Source organism: Seriola aureovittata, chromosome 9 (assembly GCF_021018895.1).
Source record: "Seriola aureovittata isolate HTS-2021-v1 ecotype China chromosome 9, ASM2101889v1, whole genome shotgun sequence".
In the NCBI taxonomy this organism is placed as follows: Eukaryota; Metazoa; Chordata; class Actinopteri; order Carangiformes; family Carangidae; genus Seriola; species Seriola aureovittata.
In genome coordinates, this window is record NC_079372.1 from 17,055,665 (window position 1) to 17,083,146 (window position 27,482).

At 39.7% G+C, this 27,482-nt stretch overlaps 3 protein-coding genes across 3 annotated transcripts; all 3 read left to right on the plus strand.

Annotated features, from left to right (window-relative positions):
• The first annotated feature begins 1,393 nt into the window (after window positions 1-1,393).
• cav4b (caveolin 4b) lies at window positions 1,394-5,430 on the plus strand. The gene is made up of 4 exons (XM_056385312.1): window positions 1,394-1,587; window positions 2,175-2,413; window positions 3,556-3,743; window positions 4,986-5,430. Exons 2-4 carry the CDS (start codon window positions 2,180-2,182, stop codon window positions 5,173-5,175), a joined length of 612 nt encoding a protein of 203 aa, XP_056241287.1. The 5' UTR covers window positions 1,394-1,587; window positions 2,175-2,179; the 3' UTR covers window positions 5,176-5,430.
• A 790-nt stretch (window positions 5,431-6,220) lies between these two features.
• fam50a (family with sequence similarity 50 member A) lies at window positions 6,221-15,837 on the plus strand. Its single transcript, XM_056384020.1, has 13 exons — window positions 6,221-6,476; window positions 6,774-6,858; window positions 7,115-7,214; window positions 8,549-8,673; window positions 9,080-9,153; window positions 9,518-9,584; window positions 9,899-9,960; window positions 10,115-10,191; window positions 12,213-12,267; window positions 12,624-12,672; window positions 12,820-12,890; window positions 13,487-13,597; window positions 15,539-15,837. Exons 1-13 carry the CDS (start codon window positions 6,366-6,368, stop codon window positions 15,545-15,547), a joined length of 996 nt encoding a protein of 331 aa, XP_056239995.1. The 5' UTR covers window positions 6,221-6,365; the 3' UTR covers window positions 15,548-15,837.
• Window positions 15,838-15,988: 151 nt separating this feature from the next.
• Window positions 15,989-27,228, plus strand: si:ch211-207e14.4 (interleukin-17 receptor D). Its single transcript, XM_056384018.1, has 12 exons — window positions 15,989-16,364; window positions 19,837-19,921; window positions 20,800-20,958; window positions 21,402-21,520; window positions 23,191-23,314; window positions 23,563-23,601; window positions 23,682-23,827; window positions 23,955-24,029; window positions 24,897-24,963; window positions 25,407-25,553; window positions 25,690-25,862; window positions 25,967-27,228. The coding sequence occupies exons 1-12, from the start codon at window positions 16,242-16,244 to the stop codon at window positions 26,492-26,494; spliced, it is 1,785 nt and encodes a 594-aa protein (XP_056239993.1). The 5' UTR covers window positions 15,989-16,241; the 3' UTR covers window positions 26,495-27,228.
• Window positions 27,229-27,482: the final 254 nt, after the last annotated feature.

Sequence of the window (27,482 nt, forward strand, 5' to 3'; positions counted from 1 at the left end):
GAGGTTGTCAGTGTACTTAAACTGCTTAAAAGTTTTTCAGCTCCTAAAACTAATAGTAAAATAATGCAATATTCAGTCGTCACTGAGTCCGTAAGCTGTCCAGCACTGAAACTGGCAATAAATAGCAGAAACATTACTGTCAAATTGGCACAATCAGAGCAAAGTGCAGCTCCATCTGCAGGGCTTGATTAAAGTTAAAGGCAAACCAACTCAGTCATGAATGTTACTACTGCTAAACTGGATAAGGTGAGGATTTTAAGGGGGTTAATCTGAGCGTGAACAGTTATCTCACAGAGCTGGTGCGTTCATACCAAGAAACTTCAGTCCATCTCTAGATGTGACTTGGAACAGCCTGTACGGTTTATTGAGTCCTGATCTTAATTGATATCAACAAATGCACTGTTGCAGTGTTGAACCGAAGTGGCTGCGTCGTCATGTGATCCTCAGCATGTGAGTCAGGAGCCTCTAAGGGTAAATCTGAGGCGTCTTTTCTCTAATCTTTGCTTCATTCTCACAAAATAATGGAACGTTATCCCTCTTCAAATGAACCAGTCTGAGAAGGGAACATCACTATTTGGTTGAACTGCTCAAAACTTGTAATGTAACCTGTGTCAAGGCCAAGGGGTCATAAAGACACATAGCTTTGTTTTGAAAGGTCATAAACCAAAAAGGATAGGAACCTTTAGGGAACGTTAATCCTGACGTTTTAGGAACGAAGGAATGCATTGTGGTTAAGATCTTGTGGCAACTATACAGAACCTTAAAACTGCGGTGTCAGTGACACAACACTGATTGTTTTAAGAAAAAGAAAATATAAGAAAATAAATACATTTAGAAGTGGCCTTACTAATATTAGATATTGAAGTCATTGTACAGCAGCATTCATGTTTCATACTGACGCATTCAAGAGATGAGGAGCTGAGAGACAGAGGAGAGAGGAGAGATGGATGAGGAAGATGAGACAGAAACTATGGGGGGACAGATGGAGACAGAGAGACAAGATGGCCCTCTGCCCCCCCAGGCTACCAAACCGTAACCTGTTGCCAACCCATGTACAACCATCTAGATCCGCCACTGCTGTTCTCTGACTCATCACTGTGTCAAATGCAATTCAGCACTCAGGAATCATGAATTTAGACTTGTCCACTGAACTACCGGTATGTGTGTGTGTGTGTGTGTGTGTGTGTGTGTGTGTGTGTGTGTGTGTGTTTGTGTGTTGTTCATTGTCTCAGTTTCTGTTTTAAGACAGGACCCCAATGCTGTAACAAGATCTTTTAGACCCATCCACTCCTCCTTCCGAAAATAACCTCTTCCAAAGCAGCCCAATACACACACACACACACACACACACACACACACACACACACACACACAAACAAGTAAGACGCTCTGTACCGCCACATTAGCACTTCTGCCTTTGTGTGAATTCTTATAAGCCAGATCAGCTCTGAGGGACATTGTGATTAAGTGGTTGAACTGATCTCATTGACATTTTAGATTAGCACTCTCTGCAGGGCTCCCCTGCCCCATCTCCCTGCAAGCGTCTCTGTCACTGATACAGGATTAAAAAAGCTCTTTTAAAGTGAGGTAAGTCAAACATGATTCATCATTTCTGCTGTTCCTGTCCCAGTCGTGGATCCGCTACGATGATTTCTCAACTGCATCGCAACTACATTTTGTCACCCTGCAGCACCTGTTTCATGTATACTGATTCGTGCAAGCTGATTTAAAGTCTTTTAATCGGCTGTTTTTCTATATTTAAAACTCCAAGGCAGGATCTCCAATTCAGCAAAACTAACTTATTGCTATAGTCCATGTAGAAAAAAATATCATAGTAAAAGAACACTAACACTGAATGACTACACTGTGTGTTTCATTTTTTGAAATGTAATTTTAAAATTACCAGCTGCTATTTACAGATTTTGGTATGGCTTCTTTTTTGGGGGCTAAAGAACAGGTGGTGGAGCCAGTGCTCAGCTCGCTGTTACACTCTGCAGGGCCTGCAATCTGCTGCGGGAGTGTGTGTTATGTGTGTGTGCGAGTGTGCACTGGTTTTACAGTGTAAATGTTAAAGTTACAAGCAGGATCAGAGAGCAGGTATCCCTATATACTTGACTGTCTACGTTCATCTGTTCCCGTGCATGTGAGAACTGGCATGTGCTCCCTTCCTGCAGTGAGGATGATGATGGTGAGTGACGACTGTCTTGTGGAGTGTAAGATCGATGACGACAGCGAGGAAGATGACGGAGGAGGAGAGCAGATGACCACTCCTCCTCCTCCTCCAGAGTTTGCTTCCAAAGCCCCGACTCCAGCGCCCAAACCTCCGAGCCCTCCCACAGCGCCTGCTACACCCGCACCCACACCCACCCATCCTGTCAACAGGGACCCTTACGGCATCAACAAGCACCTACAGGTCTTATATTATGTGCCAAAACTGAATGTTTTAAAATCAATTTCGTCTCACCAAAATGATCTTTGCCTCGGAGGTCAATAGCTTATTCTTTTACTGAAGTGATGTTGAACATTGACTTTTCTACACTTCTGTCATTGATAGATCTCTTTTTGCACTCTTCATTGATCGCAGCCTCCTTCATCCAACTGTAATTAAACACTACTGGTCAATCTCAGAGTTGTGTTCAAAGCCCTGGACTAAGTTGTGTTCTCACAACTTGTCCATTTTATTTTAAATCACAAGAATATTTCGGAGAAATTCCAGTCACACCTCAGGATGCACCACATTACTGAGTCAGCTCTGCTGAGGGAAACATATGGCTTCCTACCTGTGGTGGATTATAATAAGTTAATGAAGCACATGTACTCAGGTACAATGTTGAGGTACTTGTATTGTACTGCCATACTTTTATCTGATAGCTGTGGTTACTTTTTACAGTAAGATTTTACATTAAAAATCATACGAAACATTATAAAATACAATACCAAATGTCTTAGAGGAAAGCGATGTCCTCTTTGAGCTTCTTATGTTTCACATGTTTGTTGCTGTGGGTTATATTCCCTCTAAACCTCTCAGCTGGTTTCATTTAAATAACTGTCTGAAGCACTTTTTTGTATTGTAGGACTTCTTCCAGCACAGGTCACACTTTCTCTAGATTTTTTTTTGGACATCTCCTGTGTCTCAGCATTCAGGGCCCTGGATTAGATCATTCTTTTCTGTTGCAAAGATCAGCTTCAGTTCAGATTTTATAAAATTTAGAAAATATAACATCCCTTTGCAATGCTGATGACATGCAGCCACTTCTAAGTTGTCTTGGTGGTGCCAAATGTTTCATGGTCCACTGTTCTCCAGCTAAATGATAGTATGACAGAGGTCCTCACAATCAGTCCTGCAAATAGTGTGGTCGATTTTCTTAGGCCCCTGATCTGGAGACTTTCTTATATGCTTTTATTTCATGTCTACTGTAATTCTCTTTATGTGAGAGTGAGGCAGTAATCCCTGTCTCACCTGAAGCTGCAAACACCTCAGTCAGCACTTGTTTTTTTTTTTTTTTTGCTCTGTAAATAAACTAATTTGACTTGACTCTTGTTTCCTGTCTGTAGGTGGAGGTCAGTGACGTGCTGGCAGAACCTGCTACACCTCGGAGCATAGACCAAGTGTGGATTTACAGTGTCACTGGCTTTGAGAGTGCTCGCGTCTGGACGTACCGCTGCCTCACCCTGCTGTTCGCCGTGCCCTTCGCTCTCCTCTGTGGCATCTTCCTGGCCGTTCTCGCTTGTCTACACGTCTGGTACGCCGGAAACATTACTGAGACTAATTCACCACATTACCACAGAAGATACACTATGAAACCGCAGTTAATCTTAACTTATGGGTGCCTTGTGACCACTTTGAATTAAGTAATGTTCACTTGCAACCCATCATCAACGATTATGAATCTGTCTAATATCATTATGCTGATTAATCTCTCAGTCAATAAAATGTCATAAAATTTTATAAACATAACTTGCCCCAGTTTCCCAGAGTCGAAGGTGATATCTTTGAACTGATCGTTCTGCTTGAACAACAGTCAAGGTGGTTGGGAAGACAATACATTCCTTCCTTACGTAAAAGTGTCATACTTGAAATGACTCAAAATAAGATTCTATTTCATTCACTATTTTTTTTTACTTTTTTGGTTAAAAGAATAATTTGACATATTGGGAAATGCATTTTCTCCCTCCGCTTGCAAAGAGTTACATGAGAAGATTAATACCACTCTCATTTCTGTTCGCTAAATATGAAACTGTAGCCGGGAGAGAGATTAGCTTAGTTTAGCAGAAAGACTGGAAACAAGTAACCTGTTCAAAGGTCACACAATCTGCCAACCACACCAAGCTATTCCTTTAACTCATTCTTTTATTCTCTATTTCTCTATTTCTCCTGAGCAGCACTCCATCATGCTCCTGTGAGATTTAATGCTTTATCCCTCCTCTTTCAAAAACCGTAGTAGAGCTGGTCCTTTGATCTTATCTGAATGATCAAGGAAACCAAACTGGTTGTTACTGATACAATGAGATGAGAGCAAAGAAAAATAAACTTTTCTGCCAAGTGACAGGATAGAAACTGTTGGGAAGATTGTTTTGGATAAACTAAATGACTTCAAGCAACAACTTGTTTTTTTTTTTTTTATGGGGAACAGTAAAATGATTAAATATCCATTTGTCACACTGTTAAAAACACACAAAGGTACTGCCATTACTTATCATATTACCACACAATATAGAAATCAACAACCTGTTTGAGCATGCATTAGAGTTGCAACTGTGGTTACCTTACTCTGGGATTTTTGATTTAGAAGGTGGAACATTGGTCTATAAACCATCACACACACCTGACCTTAGGCGACAGGGTCTTCACTATGAGTTACATCCTTAACCATTTACAAATTACATCTCAATCGATCGCTTTCTGTCGCTTCTCCTCTGTGCATCTCTCCTGACAGAGAGAGAGTTTGACACAGCCATTTGAATCTCCTTTTCTCTCTCCCTAGGTTTGTGGTGCCTTGCATACAGCTGAGCAACACCTTCCTTCCATGCCTGCGGTCCCTGTGTATGTGTGCTCTGAACGTGGTTATCTCTCCCTTTTGTATGTCTGCCGCACTCTGCTGCAGCCAAATCGCCCTTTCACTGTCTAACAAGGACTGGCATCTAATGAGGGACAAAGAGGCTGTAGGCGTGTGAGACACAGTGATACTGAATAAGTGAGTGACTGAGTGATCGAGAGAGAGTGAGAGAATTTAATTAAAATTTTTGTTTTTTTGTTATTAAATTGGCACAGTTCTGCAAGCTGGTAATGTTACTGCTATTTGATATGTTTTCTACATGTAAAGCCAATTCCTAAAAAATATCATTATTGCCTTTCATTTTACACTGACCTCAGAGGTAATTCTGTTTAAAATTGTATCAATTGTATCAATAAAATTAATATCAAACAAATCCTTGAGCATGTTTGTTTTGTTTTACCAAACAGACATACATAGTCTAGAAAAAAAGTTGAATCAGTCAATCAATCAGTACTAAATGCCAGAGCTAAGTCCAGCAGAAATGTACAATTCTGGTAATTAGTTAATCAATTTCAAACACATGATGCAAAATACTGTTTGGAAAACTGTAAAGGTGTTTTTCCCCCCTGTTTTCTAACATTTTAAAGACCAATAATTGTAAATGTCTGTAACTGATATGTTTTACCATTGGCTGACTGATGGTTTGTTTTTGTTTGTTTTTTTTATATTATAATTTTTAATTAAATTTTTTTTTTTAAATTTTCATTTCTGTTTGTTCATGGTTGTGTTATTTCCATTTTTTGGTGTTTAACAATTTGATGATTATCATGTCTTTGTTAAGGAACTACGTATATATTTTTGTACTTTTTGTTAAAATTCTTTTTGTTAACAAATTGTTTTTTTTCCCAACCCCAACAAACAAAGTTAATATAAATAAATAAATACTACAAAATGATTAATTGTTTAAAAAAAAAAAAAAGATTATTTAATCGATTACTGAATATCTAATGAGGAAAATAATTGTTAATGTTACACTAATAGATTCTATGGCTTTCTCTCTGTTGCTTTTTGATGATTTGAGTTAAGGAAATATACCTAATTTTACATCAATGCATTGCCTGTGCGGTCGCTGGTCTGTGTTCTCATAATTCCGTGATGTCCTGAGGTACTTGAAGGCATCATATATACGTGCGTAGTAACTACCCAGCATGCAGTTCGTCGTCGCCATTTTTCTTGTTGTGACGTGCTGTGAGATCTACTTTCACGGATCTGGAAATCTCTGTGTGTTATTTTAGTGTTGAACTCGACTTTCCGTTGTTTCTGTTTTAACATTTCTTCTTAGCGAGTGTCAGAAACGAAGAAGGTGTCATGGCGCAGTACAAAGGAGCAGCCAGCGAGGCTGGAAGAGCCATGCAGCTGATGAAGAAACGAGAGAAAGAAAGGGAACAGCTCGAACAGCTGAAGCAGAAGATCGCAGAGGTTCCTAACTTTTTTTGTACCTTAAATCATAACGTGTTTATCGTTCACTTTGTGTTACTGCGCGCTAATACAGCCCCTTGTCTCTTGTCAAATATAATTAACCGTTATAATATGTAGAGGCCCCAGGACCCGCGACCTGCCGGGTCAGTGAAGGGGCCACCGTTACAGATAATAGCAGAGTGATAACCTGTGAAATAAAGCACCCATCAGTGATGTTACAGTACAGTCTCTTGTAGGCATTCTCCTGTCAGTCACAGTGCCTCTACTTTATTCCTGCTCTCTGCTGTTTACTCACAGGACAACATGGTCAAGTCTAACATTGATAAGAAATTCTCAGCTCACTATGATGCTGTAGAGGCTGAGCTCAAGTCCAGCACAGTTGGTGAGTATCTTTGCTGTTGTGGCACATAAATCCTCATTATTAGGTATTGAAACACAATGTGATCCAAGCAGTTTAACATATGATATGGTTGAGATAACTGCACTTAAAAGAAAGCAATGCAATGCAGTGTTACTATGAAAATAAAGAGAACAAATGTGTCTTGTGAATTTAACATAATTGTTTTTTTTTTTTTTAATGTGCATATATCCATATTACTCTTGTTTGATCACTTTTATGTATTTTATCTTATGATCAGGTCTGGTGACACTGAATGACATGAAGGCCAAGCAGGAGGCGCTGGTGAAGGAGAGAGAGAAACAGCTGGCCAAGAAGGAGCAGTCCAAGGAACTCCAGCTGTGAGTAGCTAGTGCATGTCTTGCTCACTGTCACTCAGTGGGTTTTGGTTGTTGATGTAGAGCACATGTCTCTGAGGGTGGCAGCGCTTGTCAGCTGTTTTGTGGAGCAGAGACAAAACAATTTGTTGCTGCTCAATGCTAAAATTATTGGGGAAAACACAATACAATACAGTCCCTATGATAATGATGGTATCACTGTACAGCGATTCTGCAATACTTGATACATTACAAAACAATCATCTACATCATGATATCTGTGGAAGTGCTAAAGAAAAATCCCCCTAAAAAGGCAAAAAGCGGAAATCATATATTCATTCACTGCACTGTGCATGATCAACATGTGTATCATATATCAGTATTCAGACTTGCAGACTGCGGTCTCTGTCTCAGTCACCTTCCAGCTTTAATTCAGATGACAGAGAAATGCCCAGTGTGTAGCTGCATGTATGTTCAGTCTCATTAGCATCAGACTGCTGTCCAGTCCACTTCTCGTCATGAAGCTTGTGTGTTTACGCTCAGGTGTGTGTCTGTGTGTTAGAGTGGAAGACGCTCTCTCCATCAGAGGAAATAGACCGTGGCTGTTGACACAGTGCTGAGTAGTTATGTGTGTGTGTTTGCGTGCTGGGCAGTGTCTCTGGTCTGGCTGTGTGTGTGTGTTTGTGCGTGTTTGTGCGTGTGTGTGCGTGTGTGTGCGTGTGTGTGTGTGTTTGCGTTAGCATTAACAGCTGTTTATTTACTTACCAGTCCAGGAGAAATGTTGTGAGTTCAGCATCAAACTTCATTTTTTTTTAACTTTCACTCACCAAGAGCTGTCGTTTATATCACATATTTTCTTCTACTGAAGTTAGCATGCTAACCAGCTAGCTAAGTTCGGCCGCAAAGAAAATTACAAATAGAGCCTTTAAAATATTTTCATTACTATTGTAAAACTGTAAGAGTTGTGGCGTGAATGTATTCAAAGACTTTTCTTTTATCTGTTTCCACATTGCTGATGGCTCAGTAACTCAGTGACTCAATTTGGTCAACTCCTGATTTCCAACAGGCTGTTTTAAAGTTGTCCTTAGTTGCACTTGCACTTTTTTTATTGTGGATGTAAGAATGAAAGAATGTAACAAGCTGCAACATGAAAAGTAAAATCCAAATTTATGTGGCGTATCCAGTATAATCAGAGCGGGATTGATGAGTGTTTTGTGCCTTGTGGAGCAATTACAACGGGGAGCAACCTTTGTCATAAGGGTTTGTATATCAAAAACAGTGTTTCCAGGAAACTCAACTAAAACTGTTTATTAAAAACATATTGTGGTAGTTCATTGTGTGTGTTCTTCTCTTTACAGCAAACTAGAGAAGCAGAAAGAGAAGAAGAGAAAAGAGGAACAGAAGAGGAAAATAGCTAGTTTGTCCTTTAATCCTGAAGACGAAGAAGATGAAGAAGAGGAAAATGAGGAAGAAGAGCAGGACTGTGAGTACTGATGATATTAGAAGCAGAACAGGACTGAGAATAAGCTGTTTTCATCTGTGCTCTGTGTGTGTCTGCTTTGGTCCAACAGTATATGGTTAATCTGTTGCGGCTCCATATGATTGTTCTAAGGCACTGCTTTGATCTGAAAGGAATAGTTTGTCATTTTGGGTAAATACTTTTATCTAAGTTAGATGAGAAGGCTGATGCCACTTTGATGTCTTTATGTTAAAAATTAAGCTAGCAATGGGGGGGTCTTGTCACCGTGAGAGTCTAGTGGAGGCCTGGACATACCCCATGCTATGCTGCGAGCCACAACTTATTGGGTTTTGTGCAGATGAAACAAACAAAACAAAATGGGTTGATTGTGGAGTGTGGGATAGATGGTAGTGTGTTTTTTGTCTCACAGATGTTCCAGCTAAGAAGAAACTGGGGAAAAACCCAGATGTGGACACAAGTTTCCTTCCCGATCGAGACAGAGAGGTGAGGTCAATGGGAATCACACTTGTTTGAGACTTTTTCAGAGATACAAATCCTACTTGGTTATTATAATCTATGCTTTACATGTTGCTCAGGATGTGTTTTGCTCTGTGTGTGTCATCTCATTGTAAATAAAAACTATAAAGACCAGTGGCGTTTATAGCTCTAAGTTAGGTCAACATAACTTTACCCATATGCTACTTGTGAGTGGGGGAATTTTCACTCATACAGTTAATACACTAGTATATTTTTTATTTTCATACTGTGACAGCTGATTTGTTTTGAGTCCAATCTTTAATTTCATGCAAGTGCAACATGGTCCTCTGATATAAACTGATCTTTTCACTACACCTGTTTGTGTGTTCAGGAGGAAGAGAATCGTCTCAGAGAGGAACTCAGGCAGGAGTGGGAGCTCAAACAGGAGAAGATTAAGAGTGAGTGTCAGGACATCAAAACACACACACACACACACACACACACACACACACACACACACACACACACACACCTACTTTATAATCAAAAAAGACATGGAAATCTACCTTAATACAATATGGGATATTTAAATCCAGCATTGTATCTATGTTTTAACTATAATCACAAGCAAACATTCAGATGACAATGTCCCATATCTGACTAATGTCTCAGCTTTGGAGGTTTCCTCACTTCCCTGGCTATTCACTGCTGTGAGTACAAACATGAACACACTCACACTCTCAGTGTAATAATGGTGTGTCTTTGTCCCCAGGCGAGGAGATTGAGATTACATTCAGCTACTGGGATGGTTCTGGACATCGTAAGACTGTCAAGGTAAAGCACGATGAGCTTCAACACTAATTCATGGGGACGTGGCAAGTCACCTTTTTTTTTTGCTGTACTGCAACACACACTCTGTAGAGTTTTGATAACAGAGCAGAATCTATAGAGACATAACATTACACATTCCCATAATCCCTCTTTGCAGATGAAGAAGGGTAATACCATCCAGAACTTCCTGCAGAGGGCCCTGGAGGTCCTCAGGAAGGACTTCAGTGAGCTCAGGTGAGGCAAAGAGTTTCAACTCAACATGTACTAACACTATTAACGAATGAATGAATGAGTCAAAGCCATGATAATGATATGTCGTCATCCTTCTGCGATTTCCTCTGTTACCAAACAGACTGTTACTCTCACAGAGCCCAGACCTGAACCCCATCCAACACATGGGATGAACTGGAAAGCCAACTGTGAACCAGCTGGCTTTCCAGTTCATTTGGCTTTTTCTTTGCATTTTCTTTTATCTGTTTCCAATGTGCGTAAGACTCAGAAACTGTAACGTGACAGGTCAGACAGATTGGTCAGCTCCTGATTTCCATCTGTCTGTTTTCCAGTTGTCCTTAGTTGCACTCTTTCCTTTTATTGTGGAAAGCAGCTTTTCTAAGAATGTAACTGGCAGTGACATGAAATAAAGGGGGAAATTTATGAGGCTAATCCAGAACAATTGGAGCAGGACTAACAAGTTACTAATAAGTGCCTCTGGAAGCAGTCATATCCACATTGACAAGAAACAGTCTTTGGCTTAAAGGTTTGCATGTGTCAGGCCATGTTTCCAGGAAACTCAAAACAAATTTAAAACTGAATGAAAACTTAGCCTGAGGCAGCTAATCACCAGGTGCTAAGAGTAAAATCTTGTTTTGCTGAAGACTAGTTAAACATTAGGAGGTTTTCTAAGAATGTACCATTGTACACCATCTTTGACATGATGAAATGTAAAATGAAAATCCAAAGGGAAATTTATGAGGCTAATAAATAAATCTTTTCATTCTTCTGTTTTGCCAAATAAAAGCAGGATTTAATTTCATGCTTAGATTAAATATCACTTAACGAGCGTGCTTTTAAAGATGAGCTTGTTTTATATGTTTTTTACTCTCAGACGCCCAGCGGCTCATAGTACTGGGACAGGAGACAGGAGATTACAACTACGGAAAGTTTTTGTTGCAGATTTTTTTTATTTTTTTATTGCAATGATTGCAGGGTAGAACAGGGCTGTGATACACTGTGCACCTTGCTGAAAAAATCACCTGCATTTTTATGTCTCCGCGCCGGCGGCAGACAAAGCCGATATCTCAGTAACACCTTGACGGAACGTCTTTAAAATTTGGCGCAAACATTCACTAGGACTCAAGGATGAATTGGTTAGACTTTGGTGGTCAAAGGTCAAAGGTCAAGGTTGCGGTGACCTCACAAAACATGATTCTGGCCTTGTGAAAGCAATATCTCCGTAACGCCTTGAGGGAATTTCTTCAAATTTGGTACAAATGTGACCTCATGAAACACTTTTTAGCTATTACTCAAGAGTTCACACAGAAATTATGACAAAAGTTCACACAAATGGTAATAGTAATATTTTTTGACTCTGGATAAACAGGGATGTAATCTGGAAGCAGTCTGAGTGGGGGAGGGAAACAGCCACGAGGCGGTAATTCTAGTTGTATGTCTGTTTGTGTTGGCCAGCCCAGAGCCTTGATCACTGCCCCCCTCTCCCCTCTGGCCTGCATTTTTCATATTCTACTACTGTGGTATTAATGTGGTGTAAGACCATAATCTGTGAGGATTCATAGGTAGTTATATAAAGCTTCACAAGCCAAAAAAGGTTGAGTACCTCTGTTCCGCCTTTAACTTTGTGTTTGGCCCATTGCTGTTTCAACACGACAACTTCACTGTGCACAAAGCCGGGCTCAGAAAGAAATGTTTTACTGGTTCTTCACTGAGCTCTGAGCTCAACCCCATCCAACACCTTTGGGAAGTGAAACGTCAGCTGTTTTATCAGGTATACACTGACAAGACAATTTAATGTCTATATCAAGAATTGAAAATGATTCTGGACCTTGAGAACAGCCCGTCCAGTTTTAAACTTTGCTATGATGAAGTTAAGCATTTGCTGTCTGTGTTACTACCACTAGGAGTTGCCATAGTTACCAAATCCCTCAAAACTAGAGAAATGGGTCCGTCTTTCATCTGGAATGGACCATCACATAATGTTACACTTTATGTTCACTGGACTGAATGTCTCCTCTGTGCAGGTCTGCTGGAGTGGAGCAGCTGATGTACATCAAAGAGGATCTCATAATCCCACATGTAAGTTCTTGTTTGTGTTTAATTACTGTCAATTACTGAAACCTGAACTGTTGCTTCACTGTTGCTTCACTGTTGCTTCACTGTGTTTTGATTTGCTTCATTTCACCTCTTATAGCATTAATGTGTTCCAGCAGATTCTGCACCTTTTCACGGTCCAGCAGTCATAAAGACACATTTCTAGATGCACTTTCTGGCTGCACTGGTAGATTTCACGCTTTAGTCCAATAAAGTTGTAACAGCACTAATAACTGAACCAGACATGAGGCAATGAAGAAAGTATTTTGTGAGATCATCTGTTTAAATGGTGTTTTTCAGTCTTTAAATATCTTCGTCCTTTCTCATTTTGTCTCATTTAGCACCACAGTTTTTACGACTTCATCGTGACCAAAGCCAGAGGCAAATCTGGTAAGTGAACTCCACCAGCATCCAGACCAGTGATATGGTGTCTCTTGATTTGTTTTTAGAAGTGAAAAGGCACAACATATGGAACAATGTGTAGTTCTTTCCTGTTGTGTTTCCTGCTTTTTCACTCAGTTGATCTTTTTCCCACAGGTCCGCTGTTCAGCTTTGACGTCCACGATGACATTCGACTTGTGAACGACGCCACTGTAGAGAAAGATGAGGTGAGGTACATAAGGAGATTACGAGAAAGTGAACAATGAACCAATGTCAACCATGAAGCTAAAAGAAACTGAGATGACCAATAGATTTCTTTCGATTTGTGTTGGAAAAAAATGATGGGCTGAAACATGATACAAGGAACAAAATATAAGATTTTTTCATGTAATTTTCTTGCAAAACTGATTTCTACGATTCATATTCAAAATGCAGCAGTAGCTGATGTGACTGTGAAGCCAACTTCTCATGCCACTGGGCAAAGTAGAACAAGTCAACGTGCAGAGTCATGTATTTATTTATTTTATTGGTGCCTCCCTCTGTGCAAAGTCATATTTCATGTTCTTCACTATCCACATGGCAGACACTTTCTTGCTTGCATCTTTATTCTGACTAAATTCTTCAAACATGAGCCCTCTCCCTCGTAATTTACACGGGCAGTTATTATTTTAAAACTCACTGAACACTACAATTCAAGATACAGATGTGAAACACCTGGGATGCCAATGATGGGTTCTGCCCATAAAGATGAGTCCGACCTGGACTTTGCCTACATTTAAAAGTCACGTGAAAAGTAACTGAGTTGTGCTCTTTTGGCCTGAAGTCTCATGCAGGTAAAGTGGTGCTGAGGAGCTGGTACGAGAAGAACAAGCACATCTTCCCTGCCAGTCGCTGGGAGCCGTACGACCCTGAGAAGAAATGGGACAAATACACAGTGAGAATCATTTTTTTGCTAAATGTCGACACGCTTCATTTTCAGCAGCAAATTACTTCATTTCCCTGAAGGGAACGTTCAAGGTCCCATCTAATCTCAAACGTTATCACTCTGCTAAAACACTGTTTTTTCCATTTTAATTTGATTTTCATGGTAAATCGACTTTTTTTTCAGTAGGAGGCAGCTGTTTTTAAAGAATCTGATAAACCCAGCTTAGTTTAGTTTAGTTTATTGATTCTATTTAACGCAGTTTAACACAGTTCCAATACAAAGCCTTTATAGCTATTGCTAATTTTCAACTCTTGCCACTAGTGGGGCTTTTACATGTGCAGTGTAATTAAAATAGTCGTTTTACATAATCATAAAAACCACAATACACTACAGATATGAAATTAGAGTAAAATACTATATGTATACTGAAATGCATTGATTTTGATGTACAGTCTAAGAAGAGACAACAACAAGAACAGAACAAACAAACTGACGAAACAATTGATAATGTAATAAATTCAGCTTAAAATGTACAGTGGAGCATTTAGCCGCCAAAGAGCCAGATATTTTCCTCAGGAGTTGGTAGAAACTAAAAGAGATCAACTTGAACTTAGATTCAGCAGGTGGACAGAAACACAACTAACTAATTAACTAATTAATTTTGTCCATTACGGCCACTTCTACTGGTGCTTCAAACCAGGCGTGGCCAAAAACACTAGTGAAGCAACACAGAGTGTACGACCTGAGGCAAAAATGAACGTGAATACACGGGAGAGATAAATAACGGCGTTCAGAAACAGAGGATGATAAACTGCCCTGAGGCCACTGAAGTTCATGATTTGGAAAGAGAGACCGTGTTTGTCAAGCCTCTTCTACCGTCCATGATCAGAGAGGAGAACCGCCATTTGTCAGTTCACAGAGTTGTCCGTGACTAAAACTCCTGGCTTCAGGTTCACGTTCGTGAGTGAAAACAGCAGGTTCACAACATGGAGCGTTAAGTCCTGCTGTCACAAATCAGCAGGCCGATGTAGCAGTAGCATTGTCAGTACAGAGGACCAGAGACGTGTCGTCAGAGCAGCTCGGCACTGCGACACTCGTAAAGAGAGAAGGATTTAACATGAAGTTAGATGTGAAAAGAACAAATAACTAATATGAGAGGTGGTCATGTGACAATCCTGGCGATATTAGCATAATAATATGATAGTAGGTGTTGCTGCATCATCAGGTGTAACAGAGGATGATGCATTAAGAACCTGAGACAGCTGAGTGCACAGTCATAGACTTTCTCAACATCTACTCTAAAGTTTCTGTGCTGAAATTTGACTTAAAACCCCTTTTTAAATATATATATGCATGTATGTATGTGTGTGTGTGTGTATATATATATATATATATATATATATGCTGAGCACAATGTTGATTTTGCAATAAGTAATATTGATAAAATTTCGGTGTCATATTTACTCCAGATACAGTCATTATGATGTGAGGTCAAATTAGGGTTTGCCCTGCAGAGAGATCTCTTATCTGTCTGACAGGTCCGGACCACTCGTGAATTCTGCACATGCCTGACAGAACTACTCCAGTATTTTTTACAATGAAATAAATCTTCAGTCAAAACCTGTGTTCATGTCCCAAAGCAGTAAATTATTTATTTCATTTTATTTATTTCCATGGGGGAACTCGATAAGAAACTGTGTGTGTGTGTGTGTGTGTGTGTGTGTGTGTGTGTGTGTGTGTGTGTGTGTGTGTGTGTGTGTGTGTGTGTGTGTGTGTGTGTGTGTGTGTGTGTGTGTGTGTGTGTGTGTGTGTGTGTGTGTGTGTTGCATTTTGAGGGAGTGAGTCCTGGTGGAGCTGCCATCCTCTCTTGCATGGGCACGCTACAACATATCAGTTTAGGTCATGATGTGTGTGAGTAACCCCACATTTTGTTTTCTTTTTGTTTTTCAGATTCGATGAAACGGCTCTCCCCTCCTCTCTCTGGAATCCATTGTGCAAACTCTTTGTTGTTAATTTCCATCTCATTTTACACTGTTACACCATAGTTCATTAGTGCTTTTCATCAAGATTTGATAAACTATGATTCATGATTTTACTTGGTATTTGGAATACTATTTTTTCCCCCAAAGTTATTTGAATTACCAATGCAATGTTTCCTGTGAAAACAAGCCCACATCCATATGTATATAGCTCAAAAAACATATTGCATCATCTGTGCTTAATAAAAGGAACCTGGACTAATGACTAAAGCTTTACTGCATTTGGCACCAACACTCCTGTGTGTTGAATGTGAATATGCTCTCTTTGATATCCTAGTTGTATTTGAAAGCGGAAACTGTCTCCTGCTCCCAAATCACGAAAAGAATCCAGTGTGGCTTCGAAACTGTTAAAACATGTACAGTGAGCTCGCTGGCCGCACCTCCACCCGTAGCCTACACACACCACACCCCTCAACGTCCTGCTCCCTCCTCCCTCGCTCCTGTCACTCACATGGGGCTGAAGACACAACAGGTTTCACTTTGCGACTGCTGGCTTCTTACAAGTCCAGGTCATTGTATATATATATATATATATATATATATATATATATATATGTGTGTGTGTGTCTGTGAGTTTTAGGTCAGTTGGACAATGTCATGCTGGCTGTAGCAGCATGTGGAGGGCAGCTCTAGTTTTGTACCAGTTCTTGACACTCAGTCAGCCTCTCTGGGCTCAAGATGATGTCGCAGGCGCTGCTATCATTCCTCAGGACTGCAGTCTGGACTGTATTCGACAGGTGAGCCAGATTTACACCTGCTCTACGTTTATTTATATATATATATATATATATATATATATATACTCTGTGGAAGCTTTGTGCTACAGTTTTGTGTAACCGATATTGTATTGGGGTGTCTAATCCAGGAGGATTTCTGTGTAACCAAGCTAATAAAATGTTACAACTGACAGGGAGTAAACTACTGGTGAGGGCTGCTCTGCTATAAAACATGCTGTCTCTTCCAGCTGCATCTGTTTATTTTGGCTGTTGCGTACAGTGGAGGAGCTCAGACAGCAAACCTACTGTTTATGGTTTAATGTCCATTAGAAAATGTTCTGAACATTTGTGAAACTGCAAACATTAGATTTGTGGGGTCTTTACCTGCTACATTGTCTGTCCTCTGTCAAACCCAGTAGTTTTGTCAAATTGGGATATAAATGTAACAAGTTTAGAAAATTAATCTTTGCTTTTTTTAATGTCAATTATTAGAAAAATACACCTGACCACAAAGGAGCAGAAAAAAATATCTAATTCCTTGGTTGATCTGGTTATAAGCTAGAGCATGTACCTCCAAGCCACATATGCAGCTTGTGATGAAAAAAAAAACAGCTTTACTTAGGAGGAGTCACAAGTTGTATTCAACAAGTGTAAGTCTAGAAAGATATGTTAGATCTTTAAGAGGGAGGGTTCATGTTTTCCTGACAGAAAACAGCAGGGGCTTGAGTATTTACTACTCTTTCTGAAAATTCCTGTTCCTCTCGAGGATGATATTTATGTCTCTTCACTGAGGAAAGGTTGTACTGCAAAGCCCTGTATTGCCCACATCCTGTATCTACAAGAGGCGATAAAAAATCCACCTTTGCTGAAACTTGTAAATCAGGCTCTTGTGACGCATGATCTTACCTGGTCTTTCTCAGCTCTGTTTGAAATGACATATAATTCACATAGACTCAAATAGGTTACTCCAGGCAGTAGATTATGATGCCATCGCTTATGTGAGCCTCTGTGTGCTGCAGCCTGTGACAGAGAGTCATTAACATTCAGAAACCGTAAATTGACAGATGAAGAATGCGAGGTTGCCATGTTGACCTGAACTCTAAGGTTATAGTTTTTTCTTTGGCTGCATGTCAACTTCTTTCATTCTGTGAATAGAGTAGGATTTTATTTTCATTGTTTAAGAAACAACAAACCTCTTTCGTCTCTTGTGTGGCTACTGAGTGTAAACACACACACACACACACACACACACACACACACACACACACACACACACACACACACACACACACACACACACAGAGTTGTTAAAAAAACTCTTGTAGGTGTTGTCTTTTCTGATCCTTCACTTCTCAGTTGTAGCACGCATGCTAAGCACGTTGATTATGGCATCTCATCAGCTTGCGTGCAAGTCGGTATTTAGGCTACTGAGACTTCTGATGGCTATTACCTCACTTGACAGTTTAACTACCTTTGTGTGAACCAGCATACATGTGCGTACACACACACACACACACACACACACACATAGTGTTTCTCTCTCATGCCTCAGGCAGACGCAGCATTTCTTCCTCTCATTTTCTCCACCTGTTAGTCTAGTTAAGGTCTCTAAACCTGCAGGGCAAGTTGTCAGTGTTTATCAGAGGTGGAAGACGTACTCAGACCCTTTTACTTAAATAAAGGCACCAAAACAGCAATGAAAAAAATACTCAAGCACTGATAGAAATCATTCTATACAAGTATTATCAGCTGAATGTACTTAAAGATACAAACATATAAGTTCATCTTCATCTTTTATATTTACTTTACCTAAAGTAGTCCAGTGGGTCCCAGCCGAGGGGTCGGGTCCCACCAAAGGGTCATCAGATAAAGCTGGGTCATGAGATGAAAGAAAAGATCATAGTAATTTTTCTTTTGTCATTCCTCTTCCTGTTTGCTTTTTGTGAAATATCTGATAACAGTACCACCCTGGGCCTGGAGCAATGATTTAAATGAAACCATGTGAGAGGGTCAGAGGGAGAATAATTTGGTTGAGCTGCAAACAACTGGCAGACATCTGAAACCTGTAACAATGGGCCCCCAGATACTGATTTATATTTGAATTTGATAGTTTACCCCACATATGTTTTTTCATGTAAAAATATGATCTGAAAAGTAACCAGTATCAGCTGCAGCTTGGTTCTGTGTTGAAACAATTACTGTCACCTGTTTCCCCCGAGGCAGCTGGAACAAATACATATGAAAGAGATTAATCATCTCTTAGAAATCCTGTTCTGATTTATCAGTATCTGAATGTGTAAAACTGATGTCATGTGAAAACTTTTAACAAACTAAACGTCAAGTGAGAACATTTACTCAAGTGCAGTTTTGAAGTATTTGTAATTCAATTTCATACTTTATACTTCCACTACATTTTAGAGAAGTACATTTGACTTTTTCCTTGATGTGACGGCTGTTAAAAGGAACCACATTTTCATCATTAGTATTGTTTATGATTTCCCACAAAAGGAAATTCACGGCTGATAGAGGGTTTCAGCCACTCGTGTAAGTGTCTGCAGATGTTTGGAAATAACAAAGACCCTTACTTGATCTGTACTTGGCTCATCGTATACTATATTCCTCTTCAAGATCATGTACTGTTTGTTCATGCCTCCGTGTCGGCAACAGGTCTAATTCTAGGTTGAATTATTTGTTTCTTAATGTCTTAAACACTTAATAGCACAGAGAAAGAGAGAGCAGAATAAAAGAAAGGAGAAAACAAAAGAAACTAGAATTACCACCTCAAACTCCTGAGATATCTCTATATAAGATATCATTATTTTCTGTAAAATAAAGTAAGTAAAGTAAAACTGAAATAAAATAATAAAGAAATGACAGTGAAGATACGTTTTTCCAACAATCTGAAAAGAAGGTGTCATTTGAAGCTTACTCCTGCTTTTACATTCGGCCCAGTTGCCGAGAAGTAGAAGTGCATTTTAAATTGACCCCCAACCGAAATGGAAAGATGTCCAGCTGGGTGAAGGAATGATGGGATTTCCCTCGTTTTGAAGCAGCAATTGAGAAAGCTATGTGGCCTGGGCACACCCCTCTTAAACATTTCCATAAACACTTCCTTTAATGATGTTATTATCAGCTTATTTCTAGTTTTATTATTATTTGGCACTTAGCTCATGTATTTGTTGTTGCTATTAAATTCCTAATTTCCCACTTGTGTAAGCAGAGTGTTCTTTCTTTTTATTGCGTCTGACCCAGTCGTTTGTTCTCTTGGCAGCTGAACAGTGAATGTTCACAATCATGAGCTTGTTTACAGCAATTCTAACGTAACGTTTAAGTTCAGGTCAACAAAAAACCTGCAGCTATAAACAGTATTTTTATTGTCCTTCCTATGTTCCTTCATGTTTTTAAATGACCTTTATTTATTTGGGTTGTTCATCACCTGACACAAAACACGGAGTTTCTTTGTCTGAATTCATTATTACTGTCTCTTCTGCAGGGAAGGCCAGAATGTGAATACTGCAGAATAACCAGAAGTGATGTCAAGCAGGCTCTGGGTTTTAACTCTGTTGCAGCATTTGGAAGTAAGTCTGATCCCGACAGGCTGCACGGACCCACAGCCAATCCTGCAAATGTCTGCATTCCTACTAATTACACTGAGAAACTGTGTTAAAACCCAGAATGCACTTAGAAAAGCTAAATGTATTACATTGCACTAAAGGTCTCTATCCTGCATGCCCTTAACCTGAAACCGTCATATTGTTTGCACTCCATCATAGCATTTAAACACAGGTTAGCTGAAAGAGCCAAGGGTATTACAAGTTTTCACTGCTGAGGTCATAAACACAAATGACAATTGTCTCTGTTATTACAATGAACAGCAGATGACAGAAGAGAAACTAAAGTTCAACCTTTAGTGTGTGTGTAGTATATGTATATCAACTACTGCTGGATGGATAACCATTCAACTTTGTACAGATACTTGTCATCCCGTGAGGATGAGAACCACAGACTTTTCTTCTAGAGTCACCGTCGACATTTGTGGTTTTCCATCAGCCTAGGCTCAACTTTGTGTTTAGTGCTTATTAGTAAATGTTAGCATGCTAACACTATAAACTCCCCACTGTTCCGTGCTGGCTCACTGTGGGAGCTGTTGGGTTTCTCTATTATATTTTAAGGTCTTGACCTTACTATGTAAAGTACCTAGAGATATGTGTCTTATGATTTGGTGCTGTACAAATAAAATTGAACTAAACAAAGTTGGTGTAACGATAGCTAAATGTTAGCTGCTGAACATACGTAGGTTAGCAACTACAGCCTCACATAGCTGTAGACTAGTCTTGCTTAAATATCCAGTTTGCTTTGCATTATTGAATGTCTACTTATAAACTGCCAAAAAATGATTACTGAAAATGTCTTAAATACTTTCACATCATGTGTATCTGTTGTTATTTCTCCTCAGGTTGTATACCATGGCCGTGTTTTGAGTTGCTAGGAGACATAGACACTAAAATCTGCCAGCACTATGTCCAGGCGCCAAATGAAGTGAAAGTTGAATCTGTCCATGAGCCGAGCCCGACTTCTGACACTATTGTTGTCTCCTGGAAGCCCAGTTACTATGGTTTGTTGATTAGGGCTGACGACTAAACACTCACATCTATTTTAAAACCAGTCTCAGTTTGCAGTTGTTATAAGGACACGTAGCGTTAACTTTTAAAATCCCAGCCAGTTTTGAAACTCATTCATCATGTCAGATGTCATGAGTTACCTCCCACAAGGGTTTGACATTAACAAAATTTATTTCAGGTGACTTTCAGTGAATTATTATTGAGAGGTAAATCGCATGAGAGAAAGCTCAGCTGATCGTCCCATATGGCAGGTGACAGTGTAACAGACTTACATGTTAACTTGACCATGCTTAATTGACCATGCACTGAGCCGCTGTAGCACATGCAGCGCGGACATGTTTTTGAAATTGGAGTATGTATATATGCAACTTTGATGATGGATTGCCACTGAGTGTGTGACACTGATTTCACTCCGTCCCTGTTGTGTTTGCTGCAGGGATCGCCTTCCTGCGAGGCTTTCAGGTCTCCCTCCAGGTGTTGGGAGGGGCCACTATTGCCTGTCAGCTTTTTCTATTCCAGCGTAACCTCTCCCTCCCAGCTTCACATGCTCAAAGGGTAGGAAGGGCCCCACTCACTTTGGTCTTTGGCTCTTTTTCTTTCTTTTTTCTGTCTGGTATGCTGTTTGACAACATGAATTGTTATTAGAACCGCAGAGTTCCTCTGGTGTTGGCTCACAGGAAGGAACGTTGCAGTCAGTTAGTCAGACCCACAATTTATGACCTGTTGATTGCAAAATTAGACATGCTGTATTTACTGTGAGATCACAGTGGCATCACCATCCCCAGAAATGGAAATACAAAATGTCTTGATAGTAAACAGATGTAAAATTTACACTGAAGTTGATCCAAAAGCTGTAAGAAATCATAAGTGTCATTAATGTTGCCTGTCACTACGAGCACGTCCTGAAGAAATTTACGACCAATCACATCAAACTCCATTTGGACACGCTCACAACAATGGGCGGCAGTCAGAATCCCACACAAGCACAGGCAAGACAAGCAAGCTCCACACAAACTGGAGATGGAGGTGGAGCAGCACATGGGCTACTGATATTCAAACCACATACACATAAAATCCAGTAAAAAGAACATGGAAAATTATTGTGCGCTGTGTTTAGTTTGCTACTGTATTAAAACAGTTAATGTCACACACACTGGATTTCCAGGGATAAAAATATTCTTGATGAATGTGGGTTGTTATATTTATGGCCCAGTTGTAGGGATGTTAATCCAGACAACATTACATATCAGGTTAAGCTCTAACTTCGTCATCCAGATCTTCAGGATAACCCGGCCTCAGTTTAATTACAACAGGTGGTTTAGGGTTCTAGTATCATTATATATGAGTTTGCCTTAGCTGTGACAATGAGAAGATTTGTTAAATAATGTTACAAGACAATGGTACAGTCCAAACACTGTTGAATAAAAACAATATTCAATACTCAAGCTACATGAGTTAACCTAATCTAGACCTGTTAAATTTGTTTTAAAAATGGCTACTCTTTACATCATATTGTATTTACACATTTCTGATCATCAGGTATTGCTGTTCACTTACTTTATTTCTGTTTCTTGTGTTCCTATACTTCTTTGAAAAGTGTTACGACTGTTACATGTAAATAAACAAAAAGTACAACACATAAACACAGTGATGTAGGTAAACAGATCAGAGTATAACCAAGCACAATCTTAAAGAAAGACAAACAAACAAAAATATGAAGCAAATAGTCATATGTTACACAACATATTAAGTCAATATTTCACATTTACACTTTTTTGTTTCTTTATTTTTTAGGAATATCAAGTATTCTCATTTAAATTCTGTGGATCTTGTCACGAGTGAACATGTTCTTCGAAAAGATAAACACACAAATAGAGACAAAACCAGTTTTAAGATTGAATACAGGATAGAAAAACAAGACAGGCTTGAAAACAGAGCAAAAAACTGATAATGAGATTTCATATGAGAGAAAAATTCTCCTCAACCATTTATAAAGTATCTGTGAAATACTGTTATCTCACTTTATATGTTTTTAATTATTCAAGTTTGTTTTTATTGTTTTAAAATGTTGTATATTCAATGTATTTCCAGGCTTCTGTGCAGCACTTGTGTCTTAACTGTGCTATATAAATAAACGTGCCTTTATCACCAAAACCTGTGCACAGATAAAAGTGTGCAGCGTGTTTAAACAAAACCAAGGTCATGGTTGCTGCTGTGTTCTACAGGTGTACAAGTCGGACCCTTTCCCCGGCCTCCCCCTTGGGTCCCAGTATGCTGTTACCGTCATGGCTCTGCCGGTGCCTGAGGAGTGGGAGAAGTTCTACCACAGCAAGATCTTCTCCACTCGCTGTAAGACCCCCGTTAAGCTGTCGGCTAGATAAAACATGCACACACAGTTTCAGTGGACGTCTCAGAGCTCGTGGTTACTTCAGGGAAACCTTTAAAATCTAAATCTGTTGACTTGTTTACAGTACATTCATACATATATCTCATGCTCTGTCGTCAGGAAGCTTGTTTAAACAGCGCGCATTTTTTTTACTTTCGGTGAGACTATTTACAATTCAATTTATTTTAATATGCACAACATGGTTTTGCAGCGTGTGCAGAGAAGAACGGTCTTGAGCAGTGCAAAAAGGGTGAGAGAAAAATAAACTTAATTAAATTTTTAAATCTGTTTTTCCTATGATCAGCTTTACATCTGTTAATATTCTTGCAGACTGGTACCCTGAACATGTTGAGGTCCAGCAGGAGGGGACTGCTATCAATGTGACCTTTAACCTGGCTCCCCCAAACCTGGGCATCACAAGCTACTTTTCACTTTGTTACGCGAAGGGAATGAAGAAATACACAGTTATAACACCTGTGAGTGAGTGTTTATTCTGTGGCTTTGTTTTCATTAATCCCTTTCTTCCGTTACTTACATTAAAGAAACAGTTGATCATGAAGCTTAACTTAATAATTGTATTAACCATTAATTCAATTTCCTTAGAATTTCACCAGTAACAAAACTCACCACAGCTACCAGCTGGATGACCTTCAAGAAGGAACCAATTACACTTGTGAGGTAAAATAAGTGGATAATCTATAGTTGGCATTACATTGATTATAGAACTGTTTTCCACCAAAATGCATTGTTTTATGAATAAAAACCTCAGATGGCTTTGTGTGTTGTATACATGATATGCTATATGTTTTTATATGTTTAAATATGCTTTAAAAAATGTTTGTTTGTTTTCAGTTTGCTTTTGTACAGTTATGGTTACAGACTCTCTCTTCACCAGCCTACTATTATTTTGCCAAAAAGAGAGACCAATCACAGGGCTTCCTGGTGGCTCACCTGGCAGAGTGCGGCAGCGGCCTACGCATGTCACGCCCTCTCTCTCTCCCTGACTTTCCTGTCTCTCTCTCACTATTGCTCTCAGTATAAAGGCACAAATGCCTTGAAAATAACTTATAAAAAAAGACACAAAACACAATAAACCAAGTTTTTTTTTTTTTTTTTTCAAATTTTCAATAGATATTGTGATAATATCGTTATCATGAATTCTTTTGACCACAGTTGAAAGCTCAAGAAAAAGTCTGAACTTTGAGTTAAAGCCTAACTATTCAATATATTTATATACATACAAAAAAGTATTTGCCCTTAGGAGTTGATGGAGACCAAAACAGAGCTAAAAGGAGAGAACATCTCCACCTATATTCATCAGATGGTCAGAAACACAACTCCATATAAATGCTGATGTTGTTTTGTGTCTAAACTAGGCAGCTGTTAGCTAACATGTTTGCTATACCTTAATTCTATAAGGTGATCCTGATGTAATGTTTACAGCTCGTTGCTCTATTGACCAGTTACTCATGTACGATTTAAGGTTATCTTGTCAAACTACATTTTACAAGGTGATGAATGAACTCTATATTTCTTGTGTAACAGATTGCAGCTAATCAAGTGGATGCAGTGAGGAAACCATTCACTATTCAGGTCATGCACATTCAGAAAGGTAGGGGAGGTTGTTTTGTTGCTGCTGATCCCTAGAATCAAAGTCACATATTGGTGCTATCGCCTTACTCTTTGTTGAGTAGATGTAGACATATTAAGTGTCTGTTGGACCGTATATACAGTCTATAATGTGCTGGACACAGTATTTAATACATGTGTCCAACACATGTCAAGAATTTCCTCAAAATCTCTCTCATCTCTGCATGCTAATAATAGCACTAAAACCAGGAGGCAAGTAGCTTAGCATGAAAACTTGGCCTGTGTACCTCCAGAGTTAAAAATGATCTCTATCAACACTTTGGCGAACTGTGACCAAAGATCAGTTATTTTAGATAATCTACTCCCAGCACTACATAATTAGCACACAGACATAAAAGTGATATTAATCTAACACTCAATAAGCACTGTCACTGATTTGTCATGTAATCACGCCCCCCCCCCTAGACGGTGACTTGCCGCTCTCTTTCACTCTCTCCTTGGCTCTGATGCTTCCACTGTGCCTGGCTGTGGTGGCCATACTTGTGGTCTTACTGTCTGTCTTCACCAGGAGAAGGTCCAAGCTACAGATGAAGGAACTGGACATAAAACCAGGTGCAAAGATGAAGCGAATACATCATAAATCACGATAATCGTTCATTTTAAACCAAGAGACAGAGATGAGGTCTGTCTTTTCCATCACCGGTAGTGTGTGAAATGCAACCAGGTTCTTTTTTTAAAATCTATTCAGATATTATCAAGCAATATCAGGAGAACGGGACTCAGGAGGAAATGGTATTATTGCCCAGTACCAGGCTGACCCCGCCTCGTCTTCTGATTTGCTACAGCAGCTACGATGGCCCCGCTCATGTCAAAGCAGTCATGCAGTTAGGGGCCTTCATACAGCAGCACATGGCCACTCAGGTAATGGACATAACTTTAAGGACCATTTCTGTAACAGTTTGCCAGTGTGCTAGTGATTATGTCGTCCACAAAAAATGGAGTTAAGTATTCTCTTTTCTTCCGAGGTGTTCCTGGACCTGTGGGACTCTCTGAGCGTGGCTGAGGAGGGCAGCATGGCCTGGCACTGCCAGAAGATCCGGGAGAGCGACTTTATCTTGGTGATCTGTTCTCAGGGCCTTAACCACAGACCTGAGTCTCCAGAGCCAGAGAGCGACGATGAGGATGTGGAGGCAAACAGGGGCTTGAACTTTGGGTCCAACACATTTAACTCTAATGCAGCCGTTCAACTTATTGGAGAGGAGGTGGGCCGAGCCAAAGCCAGAGGTCAGGACCTGTCCAAATACATGGCAGCCATTTTTGAGTACTCTGAGGAGACAGACATCCCCACCGAGCTGAGGCTGGTATCTCACTACACACTGACAAGTGACTTACCGCTGCTCTTCTCCCACCTCCATGGAGTGGCTCTGCACAGGCCTGGGGGTTACCTGAAGATAAACCACATCTCAGAGGAAGGGTTTGCCAAGTTACCAGCCGGAGCAGCTCTGCAGTGGGCTATCTATGAGGCCGGAATGGCAATGAGGGCCAAAAGATAACTGTGGAAGGGGGGGACTAAATGCCATGAATTAATGGTAATCCTCAGCCCAGTACATTAGAAACGTTGGCCTGAAGGTAGGTAGGGAGTTGATGATGGCAAAACACTTCCCGGTTCACTATCTGGCCAGACAGGAGAAGCTGTGATCTCACAGCTAGAGGTTGACCAGTACACCTACAATCCCTGCTAATGAGCCCTCAAGCAATCAACCAACTAACCACATCTGACTCAGCTGTGCTGCAGTGGTAGAAACTGTGCACTTTGACCTCTAAAGTATGTAAACATGCATCATACGTGTGTGTTCAGGAAGGATTTGTATAAAAGAACATCCAGTAATCTGTGTAATGTCAATAAAGCTAAATGTATTTGACATTTTCTGCTCATGTTAATACAGTGTCATGTAAAAAAGCCACTGTGAAATTAACCATTGTAATATTAGCAATGTCATCATTAATCAGTCATATTAATCTCAGAAATTAGTTAGTGAAGTTATTTTGTAAGAATGTTTACCATGAAGTGCACATTGAACATTGTATACATGCATGTTTACCGTCATTCTGTTTTATTTATACATGTGAGTATCTTATATATGAATAAGAATGGGAGAATCATCAAGCAATCACCCTATAATTTTTAATTTCCAGCTGACGTTGGGTTACACGTGTGGATACATACTGTGACCTGTCTCATATTTTATGCTTTCCATGTCTAATAAAGTCAAGTTAAAACACGTTTTCTAATAACATGCATTCATAGCATTTACTGCAGATGTGTTTCTTTCCGTTGATGAGTGAATGGATAATTCTTAAGACATTTCCCTGGTGCTGTGGGTTGCCAGGCTACGTGAATTCACTTGAGGATAAATGTTGTTATGTCTGTATTAACGAGACTGTAATCTCTCAGTAATCACATCTCAATAATCTTGTCAATTCAGAACAACAGGGGAGTTTTTATTCATGAAAGCTTTTACAATAATTCTGAGATAATAA

Excerpts from the sequence above, each read along its gene's own strand:
- si:ch211-207e14.4 (XM_056384018.1), top strand. The coding sequence starts at position 16,242 with ATGTGGAGGGCAGCTCTAGTTTTGTACCAGTTCTTGACACTCAGTCAG. Across the intron at positions 23,602-23,681 it reads TCTTGAGCAGTGCAAAAAGG|ACTGGTACCCTGAACATGTT; the intron begins GTGAGAGAAAAA and ends ATATTCTTGCAG. Across the intron at positions 25,863-25,966 it reads AGCAGCACATGGCCACTCAG|GTGTTCCTGGACCTGTGGGA; the intron begins GTAATGGACATA and ends TTTTCTTCCGAG.
- cav4b (XM_056385312.1), top strand. The coding sequence starts at position 2,180 with ATGATGATGGTGAGTGACGACTGTCTTGTGGAGTGTAAGATCGATGAC. Across the intron at positions 2,414-3,555 it reads GCATCAACAAGCACCTACAG|GTGGAGGTCAGTGACGTGCT; the intron begins GTCTTATATTAT and ends TCCTGTCTGTAG. Across the intron at positions 3,744-4,985 it reads CTCGCTTGTCTACACGTCTG|GTTTGTGGTGCCTTGCATAC; the intron begins GTACGCCGGAAA and ends CTCTCTCCCTAG.
- fam50a (XM_056384020.1), top strand. The coding sequence starts at position 6,366 with ATGGCGCAGTACAAAGGAGCAGCCAGCGAGGCTGGAAGAGCCATGCAG. Across the intron at positions 6,859-7,114 it reads GCTCAAGTCCAGCACAGTTG|GTCTGGTGACACTGAATGAC; the intron begins GTGAGTATCTTT and ends TCTTATGATCAG. Across the intron at positions 12,891-13,486 it reads CCACTGTAGAGAAAGATGAG|TCTCATGCAGGTAAAGTGGT; the intron begins GTGAGGTACATA and ends TTTGGCCTGAAG.